The 17,085-nt window shown below is 41.0% G+C and overlaps 2 protein-coding genes across 3 annotated transcripts in view; one reads left to right on the top strand and one right to left on the bottom strand.

Moving 5' to 3' along the window:
• Window positions 1-222: 222 nt before the first annotated feature.
• LOC127799526 (RPM1-interacting protein 4-like) lies at window positions 223-14,109 on the top strand. 2 transcript variants are annotated; one of them, XM_052333632.1, is made up of 4 exons: window positions 223-388; window positions 11,020-11,763; window positions 12,546-12,737; window positions 13,083-14,109. In XM_052333632.1, the coding sequence occupies exons 1-4, from the start codon at window positions 383-385 to the stop codon at window positions 13,116-13,118; spliced, it is 978 nt and encodes a 325-aa protein (XP_052189592.1). In that variant the 5' UTR covers window positions 223-382; the 3' UTR covers window positions 13,119-14,109. The 2 variants fall into 2 exon arrangements, with proteins under 2 accessions (XP_052189592.1, XP_052189591.1); XM_052333631.1 differs by having other exon boundaries at window positions 12,967-13,111.
• The window catches only part of LOC127799524 (beta-galactosidase 9), a 29,555-nt gene continuing 26,545 nt past the window's right edge, over window positions 14,076-17,085 (bottom strand). The window contains 5 exon segments of the mRNA XM_052333628.1: window positions 14,076-14,265; window positions 14,268-14,402; window positions 14,883-15,231; window positions 15,407-15,615; window positions 16,922-17,032. Of these exon segments, the coding sequence (XP_052189588.1) occupies window positions 14,203-14,265; window positions 14,268-14,402; window positions 14,883-15,231; window positions 15,407-15,615; window positions 16,922-17,032 (867 nt within the window). The 3' untranslated portion in view covers window positions 14,076-14,202.

Here is a 17,085-nt window from a genome sequence, read left to right as displayed (position 1 = left end):
TGCAACATTCTTATGGGTGGGCTATAAAGAAGGGGCGGGGGGGGGGGGGGGAGTTGGTTGGAGAACCTAGAAAAGCGACAACATGTAAGAAATAAAATAATAATAATAACAATAATACCGGCAACAGCAAGTGCGCTTGACTTCTTGACGGGAGTGTCGTGGAACTGGCGTCAAGCATCACCGGTGGCTCCGGTCAACAAGTCACTCCCTCCCTCCCAACCCCACTCTCCCTTCTATTTTCTTTCTCTTTGCTTTCTTTCTCTCACTTTTCTCTTTCCGGAGTTGGGTCTTTGTCTTTCTTACCGGAAAAAGTGAATCTAATCTTCCGAAACAACTTCAACCTTCCGCATTCATACATTCTGGGTTTTGCTCGGAATTCGTAATGGCAGTGAGTTTTCTACTCTTCACCCCCCCCCCCCTTCCTTTTCCTTCTCAAGTGCAACTGCTGATAACTGTTAATGTGCCTTTTCATCTTGACTTGAACCCGCTGAATTTCACAACTTGGTTTAAAATTTGTTTTAGATTTAGTCGCGCAATATGTGGTTTTTTGGGTTTTTTGTCAATTCGTGTTTGCTTCCTCAATTGAATCTCACAAAATTTGGTCTTGGGCTGTTTTGGTTGATTTATTTGTCGATAGATTGACTTTTAATGTTGGTTGGTTTGTATACGAGACCAGATAAATTAGGCTGATCCGATGCTGGGTATTGTGGCAATGAGTTCTCTTTACGATTTAGAGTTTGCAGTTCCCCGCCCCCCCCCCCCCCCCCCCCCCAAAAAAAAAAAAAAAAAAAAAAAAAAACACACACACACACACACGCGCGCGCGCAGGGGGCGGGGGGTCTCTTGGGGATCGCGGTTCAAAGATTTGTAAGTGGATTTTGTTCTCTTCTGGGCTCTATGTTTGCATTTTTCTTTATTGGAGAGGTAGTTCTGATTGCATTTGGCCAAGGTTCATTGTTGTCACTTTACTGAGTCACTAGTGGATTTTGTTTGTTTGTTTGCTTGCTGATTCGCGGTTTAGATTCTTGATCATAATGATGGGTTCTCTCTCTCTCTCTCTCTCTCGCGGGTATGGGGTTGCCTAACACCTTGTTTTTTCCACATTAGGATGGATCGGGTATGCCCCACAAGGAAGATCCATCATCCATGCACATTTGTTAGATGCTAACAATCTTAAGGCTTAGAAATCCCTATTTGTGCTTTCAACTTCGGAATATTTCAAAAATAACCATTGTGATAACATGGACTAGTGACCACTGCTGAGATGTTATGAAAACAGTCTGCAACTTCAATTTGATAACAAGGCTGGTTTCGCCTGTGCAAGTCAATTATTTTTTAACTTGAAAAAGTTGTAAAGTCACTGAATTATTTCCACCCTTCAGACTGGAAGTTTCAGGTTATTTCTCATAGTTAATTATTTGATCATTCATGAAATCAATGTCCTTTGATGAATGGAAATAATTCACATTTGATGAATTAGTTCAGTGATTCAGGTCACTGGAGGGTAGTAATGCAAAATATTGTTAATTTGCTACAGGATACATTATAGCCTATAAAACCTGCCTGTGATAGTGTGAATAAATCTTGATGAGGAGCTCGAGAATACTGGGAAACTGGTAGACATATTATTTGATGAATACATTGGATACAATAAGTGCTGCTTCAGTAACTGCCAAATGGTTTCTAATTCTTGTAGATATTCATTTTGGCAAGTATTGGGGTTGAAATGGATCCCGTGCCTTGTACCTAACTTAAAGTTAACTTCTTGTGGATGTAGTTGGGAGCATTTTTATTTTGGGTTGGCTTGGAAAGTGGAAGGCAGATATCTTGTATCTTTATAATTATCAATATTTTAGGTTTGAGTTGAAAGTTCAACTTAGTAAATATGTTGAATCAGTCTTTGAGTTTTTGGATGATGCATTTAAAATTCATCTCATGGATAGATAACAAAGTGATGATGGATTGCTCATTTATTGGCCCCAATAATGTGGATGAATATACATGATTTTGAAAATGTGATGTCTCTGAAGAAACATTCATTCTGCCCTTGGTCAAATTAAATAATAAAGTTTGCTTTATCCATACTTGGAATTTGCACTGACATTTGGCATTGCTCCACAATTAAGTAGAATCGTGTTTGAAATTTAGCCAAATATTAGATTTAGATGCTTATCACTCTTGGATTTTGTGACTAATGAGTCTTAGGGTTTTTTGTTGGTGTATTGAACTGGAGTATGGGCTTGATATGTAAAAAAACTAGGAGATAAGAAGTTAGAGGGCATTTTGAGGGTCATGAACAAGGGCGGATCTACAGCTGCCCCCCCACCCCCCCCCCCGGGAAATAAAAAAGGTGGGGGCAATTAAGTAATGTTAATTAAGAATTTAAGATAGGAGAGAGAACCAAAAAAACAGAAGGAAAAAAAAGGAGAGAGAAGATAAATACTGTTTGGATAAAAAAAATAAAATTTTCAATAATCTAGGAATACAAAGAGACAAACCCACTTTATACACATATATACATGTGGATGAATTTGGGTATGTGTATTTGAATATGAGTTCATGACTATTTTAGTATGTAATAAAAAAATTTGGTTTATAGATTTAGACTTCTGTCCCCCTTGATCCAAGGTTTTGACTCCACCACTAGTAATGAACAAGTGTCCCCAGGATAGAGTAACAACAACAATGACATTCCAAGCTTTTATCCCACTATGTGGGGTCCACTACACGAATTCTAGCTTTCCACCACCAAATAGACAACTCAGTCCTAAAGCAAAGCAGCCAGGAACAAACAACTAACAAGCCACAAAACAGCCAGCAAAACACATAGCCAACCTCCCAAAACCAAAGGAAGCAAACCTAGATAAAGACAAATCATCTGAAACACTAATGAGGAAGGTGCCAGCAGGGAACCAAAATCTGCCCCTTAAGAGACCCAGGAAGACAAGAGATCACTCCAAACAACAAGCAGGCGGGCGCCAGTACCGAACTAGAGTGGGGAAAAGAGAGAGAATGAAGCCGCACCTGAACTGCCCGATAAATCTGATGTACCAACTGGCTCTCTGATGGAGCCACATCCAAGATTCACTGCTGGTTCCACTCTTGCCATAGAAAGTAAACCAGGGCCTGCCGGACCAATCAATGAGAAATCTGCCAAGTCTGCTTCCCACTTCATCAAGATGCTGCCCAAAGAATACCCTGCCGCCAGCTACACCATGGCCGGGAGAACTTACACTGCCACTAAAAGATACAGCCACTGCAGCCAAATAGACTAACTGTCCCTCTGAAGGTGCCGCCAAATCAATTTGGCCACCAATGCCATATTCCAAATGTAAAGAGGCTGAATGCCTAGACCACCCTGCTCCTTAGGCCTACAAACATCTGGCCGCAAAACCTTAACCTTCTGGGCATTTAGATCTGCCTCACTCCTCAGAAAGCTGTGGCGAACATTATCAATCTCCCCAAGACCATGCTTGGATAAAATAAACAGGGAGGCCCAGTACCCATGGATAGTAGAGAGGACTGAATAAAGCAAGGCAATCAAGGTTGTAAGGTGCCCTTAAGGTGCCATGATGTTCATATTGCCTGAGGCTCCAGGTGCCAAAAAATTAAGGCGTTATAATGTTCATATTGCCTAAGGCTCTAGGTGCCAAAAAAGTACTTGCCAGAGCAAAGCAAGGTGCTAAATCAATAAAAAATTAATAATAAATATATTTAATATAAAAAAGACAATCAAATAATGCATATAATATAAAACATCTAAAACATTCCTAAATACAAATTCTTTTAATATTTTTCAAGCAAAGACATAAAATATAGCAGCAAATAATGAAGTTGAGTTTGCTTTTTCTCTACTTAATTTTCATTTTTCCCCTTCCTGTTGCATTCTCTAGGGAATTTGCATGCCTTCTTTGATTTTTAGAGACAATGATCTTTTATTTTCATTTTTTTTCCCTTTGTTATAGCTTAGGCGAGCACCTGAGGGCCTCAACACCTCTAATAAGGCAAAAGATCTGTTCTATGAATAGAAATCGAAAAAAAGATGTTCCCACATAGCGGTAAGAGGCAAGAGTTCACCGAAAAGAGCCTCACCTGGTAGTATGCAAGGCGCCTTGTGTCACTCGAGTGCCAAACGAGCTCCTGTCTCCCTTTTGACTACTAGATTGAACCAATTGTAAGTGACCCCCAAAAGATGATAACCAACTTCTCCAGCTAGAGATACATTGATGGATATGATCCAATATGGGCATACAATTCTTAGTAACAAGCAAAATCCCCAAATACTGAATAAGCAGCTGGCCTCACCGAAAGCCCAAAATTTGAATCAACTCCTCCCATAAGGTATTATCCCCACAACACACAAAGAAACCACTCTTTTGGGGATTAGCAATTAGGCTCAACATATTAGAAAGTCGAGTTAGACGGGACTTGAGACAGAGCACAAAATCCACATCACCGTGAGAAAAAAAACAAGAGATCATTGACAAACATCAACATCACAGTTTGAGTGCTCTCACATTGCCAATGATAATAAAAAGGCTCCTCCTGAGTATGGTGAGCCACGATCCCATGCAACACCTCCATAGCTAGCACAAAAAGATAGGAGGCAAAGGGTGGCTCGGGTGCATATTCCAATTCAAATTCTTCTTTCTAGTTAGGAGGAGCCTTTGTCTTTCATTGCTAGTGCTTCATATCTTTTGGGAGGCGGTGTAAGTTCTCCCGGCCACAACGTAGCTAGCGGTAAGGTATTTTATAGGTAACATCTCGATGGAGTGAGAAGCAATCTTGGCAAATTTCTTATTGATTGGTCCTACAGGCCCTAGTCTACTTTCTGTGGTGGAAGCGGGACTAGCAGGCTTCTCGGATATGGCTCGACCAGAAAGCCAATTGGTGCATTAGATTTCTTTATATTGAGCAATAAAGTATCAACATGTGCAAATATGAGTGTAACAGAGATGATAACATTTTGATGGATGAGTAAACATACAAGGAAGTAAAGATTAAAGATGAGGTTATTCATAATAAGGTTGAAGTGACTCCTATTAAAGATGAGATGTATGAGATATAATTAAAATGGTTACATCATATCAACCGAAGGCTAATAGAGGCTCCTAGGAGAGTGGATGGAATGAAAAAAGTTTCAGCAAAAGAGGGAGGAATATTAAGTAAAAGTGATAAGGGCCTTACTATTAGAGTTGGACTTTGACAAGGGATATTCTCCTTGGATTGGGGAGAATTAGAGAAATTGAGGGGGAAGAACAGAAAGAATTGAGAGAGAGAGAGAGAGAGAGAGAGAGAATTAGGCGGGAGAGATGAATTTGAATATTGATCTTCTATGGTTTGGGGCGCGAAATCAACATGTATATATATTGATCCAACTCTTGAGAGTGGCGCCAAGGCCCATTTGTTCAACTATTACATGGGATAATTTGAATTTAAAAGTTTAGCCTAATTGCCAAACTACCTTTCCTGCCCATCATCAACTAAACCCCAATACAATCGACTAATCCCCCCCCCCCCCCCTTTCAGCAGCTTCTTGTCCTCAAGAAGATCAGAGAAGTCCTACCACCTTAGGAAACTGTTTGAGCATGTTGGGAAGGTACTCCCAAGTGCTGTTTTTTGGGTGTAGGGGACCATCTCACCAAGACTTGTGTGATAGGGGCTCCCTATTGGTATATAATCCTTTTGTCAAGGATTGCCATGGGTTCTGCAGCCTTTGAGGAATCTGGGAGTGAGGAGGGCAAGGTTGTACTCACTGAATGGCTCCCTACTAACTTCTTCAACAAGGACACGTGAAATACCGGGTGTACATGGGAGTTTGGGGGTAGCTAGAGTTTGTAGGCAACCGTTTCGATCTTAGCTACAATGGGATAGGGCCCATACTTTGGGCTCAGTTTAGAGTGTTGTCTCGGAGCTAGAGCTTTTAGGTGAGCTTGCCTTAGTCGTAGATAAACTTCTTCCCCTTCTTTGAATTCTCTGTCACTCCTTTTCCTATCTGCAAATTGCTTAGTCCGATTCTCTGCATTGGCCAATTCCCTCTGTAGGACCTTAAGTCCACCGTGGTCTCTCTTGCAATAGTAGGTAGCAGAGGGGGCTTATACCCGTATAAGGCCTCAAAAGGGGTCTTCTCAATGGAACTATGATGGCAAGTGTTGTACCACTACTGAGCCAAAGATAACCACCGGTGCCATCCCAAGTAGGTTTCCAAACATTGGTTCACCTACTCTATTTGGCTATCAGACTCCAGGTGGTAAGCGGATGACATGCGTAGCTTGGCTCCCAAATTCTTTAGTAACTCCTTCCAGAAAAGGCTGATAAACACCTTGTCTCTATCTAAGACGATGGATTGGGGAACCCCATGCAGTTGTGCCACTCTATCCAAAAATGAGCGTGCTACCTCTTGAGCAGTGAAAGGGTGTGTTAGCCCAATGAAATGAGAGAACTTTGTGAGCCTGTCCACTATTACTAAGATACAGTCCTTCCCCTTAGACTTCAGGAGGCCCTCCACTAAATCCATTGACATGTTGGTCCATGCTTGTGTAGGTACTGGGAGGGGTTGTAGCAGCCCCGGGTTGGTTACGGTCTCTGTCTTGCACCTCTTGCAAGTGTCACATTGCAACATAAACTCAGCTACCCACTTCCTTAACCGTGGCCAATAGAATAGTTGTTTGACTCTCTAATAAGTATTTTGTATCTCGGAATGGCCTCGAGTGGTGATCCATGGAGGGTGTCCAAAATCTTCTGCTTCAAGGTCTCACTGTCCGCAATTACCAACCTCCCCTGATACCTCAGTACTCCATTTTTGAGGGTGAACCCAAGTCTCGAGGTGGGATCTAGGGTAAGTTGCTCCATAATTCCCTTAGTCCACTCGTCTTGTTCATAGCTAGTCCTGATCTCTTGATACTAATTAGGGACAACGGCTGTGATAGAGGTCACCATTGCTTCCTCTGTGCACCTAGATAAGGCATCAACTGCCTTGTTCTTTTTTCCCTTTTGGTATTGGATGACATAATCCAACCCCATTAACCTTGTCATCCCCTCCTTCTAAAAGTGCATGTGTAGCCTCTGTTGCAAGAGGAATTTGAGGCTCTCGTGGTCTGTTTTGATGATGAATTGCCCCCTTCTAGGTAACGACGCCACTTATCCACTGCAATTAATACCGCTATTTGCTCCTTGTCATATACACTGAGTCCTTAATGCCTTGGGCTTAGGGCTTGGCTAATAAAGGCCAAAGGCCAAAGGCCTTCCCACCTAGGATAACACTGCCCCTACCCTTGTACTACTAGCGTCCATCTCCAAAGTGAATGGTTTTGAGAAATCAGGGAGTCCCAGAGTAAGGACTTCACTCATTGCCTTCTTGAGTTGCTCAAAAGCCTCTTTTGCCTTCTCATCCCATCGGAATCCCTCATTCTTCAGTAAATTGGTGAGGGGCTTGCTAATCACCCCATAATTTCTTGCAAACCTCCTGTAATAGCCTGTTAGGCCCAAGAAACCCCTTAGAGCCTTAACTGATGTAGGCCTTAGCCAAGTCAACATAGTAGCCACCTTTTTGGGATTAGTGCTCACTCTTGCACTGGATATGACATGTCCCAAATATTCCACCCTTGGTTGGGCAAAGCACACTTAAGACTTTTTAATAAATAGATGATTGAATCTCAGGACCTCTAGAACAATTTTCAGGTGGTTTAGGTGTTGTGGGAATGAAGGGTTGTAAATAAGAATATCATAAAAAAAGCTAGTACGAATTAGCGGAGGTAGGGTTCAAAAATGTGATTCATTAAGGCCTGAAATGTGGTAGGGGCATTTGTTAAGCCGAAGAGCATTACCAAAAATTCATAATGCCCTTGATGAGTAGAGAAGGCTGTTTTGGGGACATCGTCAGGGTTCATTTGAATCTGATGATACCCTGTTCTTAGGTCCAACTTGGCAAATACCTTGGCATGTTTCAGCTCAACAAGTAGGTCTTCTATTATAGGAATAGGAAATTTGTTCTTTACTGTGTGGGAATTGAGTTAGCGATAATCTATGTAGAAACGCCAGCTCCCATCCTTTTTTTTAACTAACAGTATGGGTGAGGAATAGGGGCTTTGACTTGGTCGAACAATTGACCTTGTCACATATCTTTGATCAAGTTCTCAATCTCTACTTTCTGTTTAGGGGGGGACCAATAGGCTCGAATATTAATAGGTTCAGTGTTCGGTTTTAAAACAATGGAATAATCAAAATGTCTATGGGGTGGCAGTGATTGGGACTCTTCAAATAGGTCCTTAAACTCAAGCAATAGTTTATTAAGGGAGTCTATTTCGTGTACCTTCCATGGTTGTTGATGGGTGGTATCCCATACTTTCTCTTGCTCTGCCTCACGTCCCCCATGCTCCACTGCCTCAATTGAAAATAATTGGGCCACCTGAGTCCATTTTGGACTTTAGGATTTTCTATAGCTTCCTCCCAGTTATCATCTTGCAAATTCTGGTCTCCGGGCTCTCGATAAGAGTCATTCTCCTTCCATCTTTCTCAAATGTGACTTCCATTTTATTGAAATCGAAGCTGATAGGGCTAACACCCTTCATCTAGTCCACCCCTAGGATATCACAACCCCCTAACTTCAGCAACCTCAAGTCAGCTTCAAAGGTCTCCCCATGCATTTCCCAACAAAACTCTTCACGTGCAAATCGACACATCACCTTGTTGTCATTTGCTATTGTTACCAACAGAGGATGAGTCCCTATCAATTCACACCTCAATCTGTTGGCGGTAGTCCTTTACTTTCCCTTCCACTCATATGATCTTGCTATTGGCAAGTCCTTTGAGGGCATGGAGTGATATTTCTACACTTTCTTCCTTGTCCTCATCTCCTTAGGGAAGTTCTCCATCATCATTTTCCTCTATCTCCTCATCCCCTTCTTTCAGTAGAAGTTGTCTTCTGCACTGATGTCCAGGGGTATATCGATGCCCACAACGGAAGCATAACCTGGTCTTCCTCCTTTGTTTAGCGAACTTCTCGCTGTTTATGGGCACAGGGACTAAGGCAGAGGATTGTCCCCCTCCTGTGCTCCCCTAGCTCATTTTGCCTCCTTCTCTCCCTATCCCTCTGCTCCCCATTTGAATCATTCTAGCATTCTGGGCCCTCATCTGCCCCTTTTGCTTCCTCATTAACTCCTCCACTGTCAACTCCTATAGCATTGCACACTCCGCAACTTGCTTAATCATTCTAGGCTGCTGCATTTTGACAGTGGGCCTCAATTCCTCACTTAGCCCACTCACAAAACTAGAGACAAAGTACCCCTTGATCCATCACTGAAACCATGTATCCCCTGCATCGTTCAGGTAAGCAGCTACGAGGGTCACATGCTGTTCCAACACCCCATAGATATTAAACATCCTTTCACACCTACGCACGCACCACCTCGAGTTCACTCCATCAAACATCGGGATCTTCAATTTAGGAATTGAAAATCCAGGTTGATGGGGAGCAGACTGAGTCCTCGGTCTCCTCTCTATGTGATTTTCCCCTACCATCACTGGATCGACCTCAAATTCAAAGGCGTCCTCTACTCTGGGGTCGGAATGTGTCTAGGCAAGATCGGATCTGATCTCTCTCTGGGAGGAAAGTCCGGAGAGAGTCTTACCTGGTTTTGGCTATTAAGCATTTGTATGAACATCTGCATTTGATCCCTTAGTTGGTTATGTTGCTCTTGAATCTCCTCCCGCCATCGATCCATGGCTCCTTTGGTCCTCCTCTCCACCATCTTCTCCATGGACGACTCCATGCTACCCATTTGGATCTACATATCAGACGTCGTCGCGGTGACTTGTTGCAGCTGTGCTTCCATTTGTTTCATGCGCGTCTCGTCAGTCATGGTGAATTCCAGTGAAATTGCTGCCCAAGAACTCACCTGATACTAGAATGTAAGAGTCCATTGCCCAAGAACTCACTCTGATACCAGAATGTTAGAGTTGGACCCTGATAGGGGATATTCTCCTCGGATTGGGGAGAATTAGAGAAATTATGGGGGAAGAACAAAAACAATTGAGAGGGAATAGGCGTGAGAGAGAGAGAGAGAGAGAGAGAGGTGGGAGAGATGAATTTGTATATTGATCTTCTATGATTTGGGGTGCAGAATCAGCATGTATATATACTGATCCGGCTCCTGAGAGTGGCGCCAAGGGCCACTTGTTCAACCATTACATGGGGTAATTTGAATTTAAAAGTTCAGCCTAACTGCCAAACTGCCCTTCCTGCCTATCATCAACTAAACCCCAATACAATCAACTAATTCCAAATTTATTACAATTGCATGCCCGTGACACTTACAAAAACTATGACCATAGATAGAGATGATTGGTCAACTAGAATTCATGTAACTTCACCCTACCTAGTGGGTTTAATGCTCGATATGTTGTGATCATATTAAATATTCTAAAAACAAGCATGCGAATAAGCAACTTACTAAGGGTTGCCAAATGCCCAAATAAAGTATATTTGTTTTTGATGGTGTTGGATATTGATACCAATGGGCCGGTTGGTTTATTGAAATAGTGTGCATAACATGGGTCCAGTATAACACACTAAGCACTGCACCTAAATTTGGTAGTTGAAATTTAACTTTTAAGCTCCCATAACCAAGGAATATAACCAAGATTTTCACATTATACTATGATGTGGATTTGAGTTCTAACAAACTTCCACCTTTGGGCCATAAGTCTGACTACACGCCTTAATTTTGAGTCTTTGGCCCGCGGTCAATTTAAAACATTATATTTTTGGACTACTATTGCATGATATAGGCCTGAGTCAACTCCAACATAACTTGTAAAACCATTGTTGATTATCCTTTATGAAAACTGCTACTTGAAGAAACTTTTGGGTTCTTGGAGACCAAGTGATGTACCCAAGGCTTCCGTAGTATATCACTGGCAAAAGATACAAGAGCTTGGCATTTGGTTGGTTCTCCTATACCACGGTGTATCACTTGTATGTGTGTTTGTTTACTAAAACCATTTGTCTTGTACTTGCAGCAACGTTCACAAGTACCGAAGTTTGGCAGTTGGGAAAGTGAGGAAAATGTTCCTTATACAGCATATTTTGACAACACGAGAAAGGGTAAGGATGGTGGAAGGATGAAACAGAATGAGCCTCAGGATAATGCAACTCCATTTCAAGCCCCTCCTTTCCAACAAGAGGCTGGATTGAAGGATCAAATGGTAACAGCAGCAGTAAGGTCAAAGCATGAGCATCAGAGAAGTCATGACGATGATAAACTCTCGATAGTGGCTGATTCTGATTTGCACCCTGAAGCTGTAGGTGAAAGGCCTGCATTTGACTTGTCTCATCAGCATTATGGTGGCGTAAGATCTGGAAGTGTGCAAGTCCAATTGGAGGCACTAAAGGGATCAGATGTGTTAAGACCGAGACATGAACTCCGGCAGAGTCGGGGAGAGGGTGACCTCAGGAGACTAACAGATTCTCCCTTGCGGCATGAAAGTGTAGGCCGGAGAGCTCTTGTGGACTCTCCTCATCATCGCCATGGTGGCACAAGTGCTGGTGAAACTCCCAAAAGGGTTTCACGGCAAAGTGCAGGTTCTGATCGCAGCATTGACCACTCACCACTGCACCCTCATTACCAGGCAAAGGTTGGAGCTAAAGTCGGTGGAGTTTCTTCTCCCTCATGGGAAAGGAAGGGTTCATCCGAAGGTGGCCATGGCTTATCTCCCTCTACTCCTGGGAGGTCCCGATTGAGATCAGCTACTCGAGGAGACAGTGTAACTCCTTCTTTCCTCTTGTCTGACCATCTACATTCTCAAATTTGCATTGCTCACATGTGCATGCATGTATTTACAAGTGGGGGTTTGAATTACCTAGGAATTGTTGAAAATTATGTAATTCCATGTTTAATTTTAGTTCTGAGCCATGACTGTTGAGAAATTGTAGGAAAGAAAATAAAACTTGTAGGATGTGATGTGAAACATCAGCTTTAAGTCACCAAGTTGTCTCTCTTGCCACGTCTTAGCAATCAAAGGGTGGCTTAGGGATGAACGAGGCTGCCCATGTAGAAACTTCTGGCTACCGAAGACTTATTTGTGGACTTGGTTCATGTAGGGATATTTCCTGTTGATTGTTATGCTTGAGGTGCAATGTGGCTCAAATGGTTAATCCAATTAGTGAAATCTAAAAGATCTTTGGTCATAGTTGGCTTTCAGTCTTCCACCCCTTCTCCTTCCTGCCCCTCCTATCTTGCACTTTAGTATCACAGCATAGCTGTGCTTTGTCTAATGTTATAATTCTACAGAAGTCTTTAAGCATGGCACTATATTGGATCCATTGAAGAGGTTGAGGACATGGTAACTTAGAATAGCATACAAAAAAATCAAGAATTTAAAAGTTTCCACACATGCTACCTTAGTTAAAAGGTTCTCTTGTCAAATATGGTCCTCGTATGAAATTATATATATATATATATATTTATGTATTTTTTTTTTTTTATTGTGACTGGATATCCTCATGCTAAATCCCTCATGGCTGTGATTTTGTTTTAATGCGGCAGCCTGATTGTAGTCCTGCAGTTCCCAAATTTGGTGAGTGGGATGAGAATGATCCTGCATCAGCTCAAGGTTTCACTCACATATTCAACAAGGTACGGGAGGAGAAGCAGAGTGGAGCAGGAAAGGTTCCTGCCATTGCGACTGAAGGTTCCTATTCCAATGGTCAGAAGCAACAGCGGAATGACAATTCCAAGGTCAGTGAGTTCCTTTTTGTTAAGTTTTCAGATCCTCTATACTTGTTGCAATTGGTGTTCATTGCATAGTGTATACATATAATTTACTACAATCAGGTGTATTTTGTCATTTACCATCTATAGCAACTTTTTTTTTTTTTTTTTTTGTTGGGGTGGGGGTGGGGGTGGGGGGAGGGTTGCGGTGCGATATTGATATTATAAATCACATTTACTGACCCTTCTATTACAGGTAAAAGAACAAAATGAGCGACGTGTACTGAATGAAGATTTTGTACATGTGTACAGAAGTATTCATCGCTGAGTTCGGTTATTGAACCTTTTCTAACCCGATTCTCTCTTTCACAGAGCTGCTGCTGCTGCTTTCCATGGGGCAGAAAATGAATCATTTGATAACCAATAAACAGTCAGTAAATCAGTCCTGTACACCATATATATAGCGTGGGACTTGGAAGGCTGTCTTCATGTATAGAGTAACTTCCTCTTAAGTGCATTCTTTATCGTGTGATTTCGGCAATTGAAAGCAATTTCCAATAGGAAAGCAGCATACCATCATCCCCCTTCCCTTACTTCATCCTCTTGCATGTGCAGTATTCCTCCATACCCTCTATATTCTCTTATATGCAATAAAAGAAACTCCCTAATGTATATTTTCTTTTTCCATTTTCTATTATGGTGGTATTATCTTTAAGCTGTTGCTATGATTGCACAACTAACATATTAGCTGCAACAACTTAAAAATTATTTTCTAATTATATTAGTAAGGCAATCAAATGTAACGAATGTTGTTAAAAATCAGATTTCTGCACCTTCGTGGACAGACATGAGTTAGTTGAACTTACTATAGTTATCTTCTGGATTGGCAAGAGTAGGTATTCTAGAGAGAGTAGATGGCCGACAACACACTACTACTACATGCGGTGTGTGTGACCTCGTTTTGATTAACTATTAGGACGAATGGGCGAGATCATGCTCATGCTTTAGATTTTGAGTGTTAAGCTAAGTGATGGGCATGAGGAATGCTTCTAAAAATTGTTTGTTGTTACATTCAGATTCAGTGGTATCAGAGAAGAATGACGCAATTGATTTTGATGCCACTCCAGTTGTATATGTACTACTGATTCATTACTATATCATTACTATTACTACCGATATGAACATTCAACAGTCTAAAATTACAAAACAAAAGCTCTTCCTGTACGGGATGTCTATCCTTTGACCTTTTAGGTCGGTTTCCGAGGGTTCGTCTTAGGTTACAACGTGCCTCCCACAAATGCATTTCCTTTCCTGGGTTTCTGTTCTTTTCATAACCTGACTACAAACATATCACATTTTATTTAATTTCTTTTCTTAAAAAAAAAAAAAAAAAAAAGAATCTACCACCAGCGGTTTTCAGACTTTACTCACATAGAGGCACCGAAGTAGGATACAATTGAATCGCACATAAGTTTGAAAATTTTGAGTGCAGTTACACAACTTTTGTTATGAAACAGAAAACAACCTGCGTTGGCACGTCAGCTGCATTCCTCATATCATTGCCGTGAAACCGGTGCTTGACGGGGTGCACCTTGCCTCGACAGCTAAGGTCTTGACTATGCCACGACAAGGGTCAACTCCAAATACAGCATTAGAGACTCCAATTGAACATCTATTCTTTCCTTGACATGCCTGCCCAGAGTAGGAGTAGGAAAAATGTCACTCAACTGACATAGTGTACACATCAGTTTGTTGGCAGATAAAACAGCTACTGTTCTACCTTGGTAAATCTCCACCCAAATGAGTGCATGCTAAGTCAGTTGGAACTTTACAACAGTTGGGACAGGGTTCATGGTCTACAACAACTCTCAGTTTACACCTGGGTTTGACACCACTAAATTGTTGCACAACTACATGCTCCATAAAGCTTTCTATATTGGCTGTCCCCAAGAAACTCAATACTTCTAAAGAAAGCTATTTATAAAATACTGTAGCTTTTCATCATGTGAATTGCCCGGCCATGTAGTTGCACTAAAAATGTTACTAGGTATACTATTACTTAATTACACTAGTTGGCCCTAAAATAGTGATGCACTCAACCTTGTGAATAGGTGCCATCAACTGCTAACTTCCATATATTTAGCATTTTCAGCAAAAATATACACCACTGACCTGAGACACCACAGACAACGAATTTGGTGCATGGCAGTTGCCTGTGGAAAAACTTTGGCAGCTACCTGCAGGGGTTCCATAGCTAGCAAATTCTATGGAGGAAATCTGATGCCCATCATCGCACTGCAAATGCAGTTCTGGGGTCAGATCGCCTATTGATATCTTTCCACTGACGACATCTGGATGGGACCACCACTGAAGGGGTGGATAATGGGATTCTGATACTTGAGCACAAATGCTAACGGTAGAACGTGACTTTATTGAAATTTCAAACGGGTTTCCTCCAGTCTCCTCAAAGATGACAAGTAAATTGTTTGATGCCTGTAACCAGGATCGTGGTACATGGTACCTGGAGATTTGTCAACAATTATGATGTTAGAATAGTTGCATTTACTTCAGTCTACTTTCTTTCCTATGAATTTTGATATATGAAGGATTATCTTCATATAATCATAGAAACATTGGACCAAATTTCTCTTTCATGCTATTCTACATGTAAAAAAGAGAACTAGATACAAATTTACCAGATCTGCGTTGGCTGGCCACAGTTTGTTGTGCACTTGTCTGAATTATAAGGGCCACGGTAGTCACAATTCCTTTCACATCCATGTATTGGTGAAACCAGAGTCCAGTATCTTCCTATATGGTGGCCATTAACCCATGCCTGGCCTTTTCCCATGCTTCCCAAATCAAGGGCAACTGGGTCTGTCCCAACAGGGGCATCAAAGTACGTCTACTTGGACAAGGAACAATATGTAAATAGGTGTTAGCAATTCTTTTGTTTACCTTGTAATTTTCAGATCTACGTTCTTTTCTTTTCCTTTTTCATTGATAAAATCTAATATAGAGGACAGACTCAGATATATGCATAAAAGAGTGCATTTACTTCTTTAAGTTGTTACATGCTCTAGAAAAGCTGATGTTGAGTCAATAATTTGATAGAGAAGAGAATGTTTACACAGCAAGAGAGGCTGAAGAAGGAAATAAGAAGATAGATCATCAATAGGCAGATGAGAATGTTTCTATGGACATGCATTCATGAACATACACAATTCTGAATTGTGACCTTTCACAAACACTTTTGATAGTATGAATATCTGACTCTCTTCTTCTTCTCTTCATCCATTATACTTATTTTGCTTTGATGCCAAAAGACATGATACAACTCTTACTATCAAGGGCAATGAAGTTCATAGAGTTTTCCAATGTGCCTTGTGAATCATTAAAATGAATTTGCTCAAGTTATCGTTCACATGAAAGCGGTTAGGCAAACCGGGGTTACTCAGGCTCTTTAACTCCTTAATTCAAATGTATTTGATTTAAGTCATTTCGGAACACGAAGGCCATCCTTGATTTTGCTTTCAGTTTCCTACGCTAACTCGAATGTCCATTTTTTGTTTGTTTGTTTTCATTACCTGCTAAAAAGATAGAAACTAAACCATTGCATTTGATAATGTTCTCGGTTTTCAAAATTTTGAAAATAAAAACTGAAAACGATGTTTGATAAAGATATTGTATATTTTATCAGATGACTAATATATGATGATTAAATTTTTAAAAAAAACTCTTTATTTTAGATATTTGGTTGATGAACAGGTGTGTGGCTGGTTGGCCACCAGATGCTACATTGATGGTGTGACTAGTCGGTCGTTGGAAGTTGGGTTGATAAGGGGGTGGCAGGTCAGTCGAACGAAAACAAAAATATGAATATGAAAACATATTTTTGATGTTTCCATTTTTTCCCAAAACATAAAAACTGTGTCCATTTCTTTTAGAAATGAAAAAACGTCATTTTTTTTTTTTTTGTCTTTTTCCCCAACACAAGTAAAAACAAGAAAAGAAAACTGATAACTTGAGAAATCAAGCCGCCCTAAATTTTCTGCGCAGCTGCTAGCATTTGTGAAATTAAAACAATAAGAGTGGTACGGATCCTTTTCAGTTATATAGCAGAATTGAATTATAAACAAATAAGCAGACAGGAAAAGCAATTTGTTGATATTGGTCTTCATAGAGATAAGTGCTGAAAAGTGTAAACTCACCTTGAACCAGGAGAAGGTAGATGAATTTGCATCAATTGTCAAATCAGTCCATTCAGCCTTTTCATTTTCGTCAATGCTATATATTTTCAGGAACTCACCATTGAGCCCAATCTGTAGCAAAAAGTGAAGTGTTCACACTATTAGATGCAATATTTTTTGTCCAT

This window comes from Diospyros lotus, chromosome 4 (assembly GCF_014633365.1).
Source record: "Diospyros lotus cultivar Yz01 chromosome 4, ASM1463336v1, whole genome shotgun sequence".
Lineage (NCBI taxonomy): Eukaryota > Viridiplantae > Streptophyta > Magnoliopsida > Ericales > Ebenaceae > Diospyros > Diospyros lotus.
This window is presented reverse-complemented; position numbering and strand designations above follow the sequence as displayed.

What these genes read in the sequence shown, in the direction of transcription:
- LOC127799526 (XM_052333631.1), top strand. An exon ending in CAGCTACTCGAGGAGACAGT is followed by an intron (nt 11,764 to 12,545) that starts GTAACTCCTTCT and finishes TTAATGCGGCAG; the next exon opens with CCTGATTGTAGTCCTGCAGT. An exon ending in AGCGGAATGACAATTCCAAG is followed by an intron (nt 12,738 to 12,966) that starts GTCAGTGAGTTC and finishes CTTCTATTACAG; the next exon opens with GTAAAAGAACAAAATGAGCG.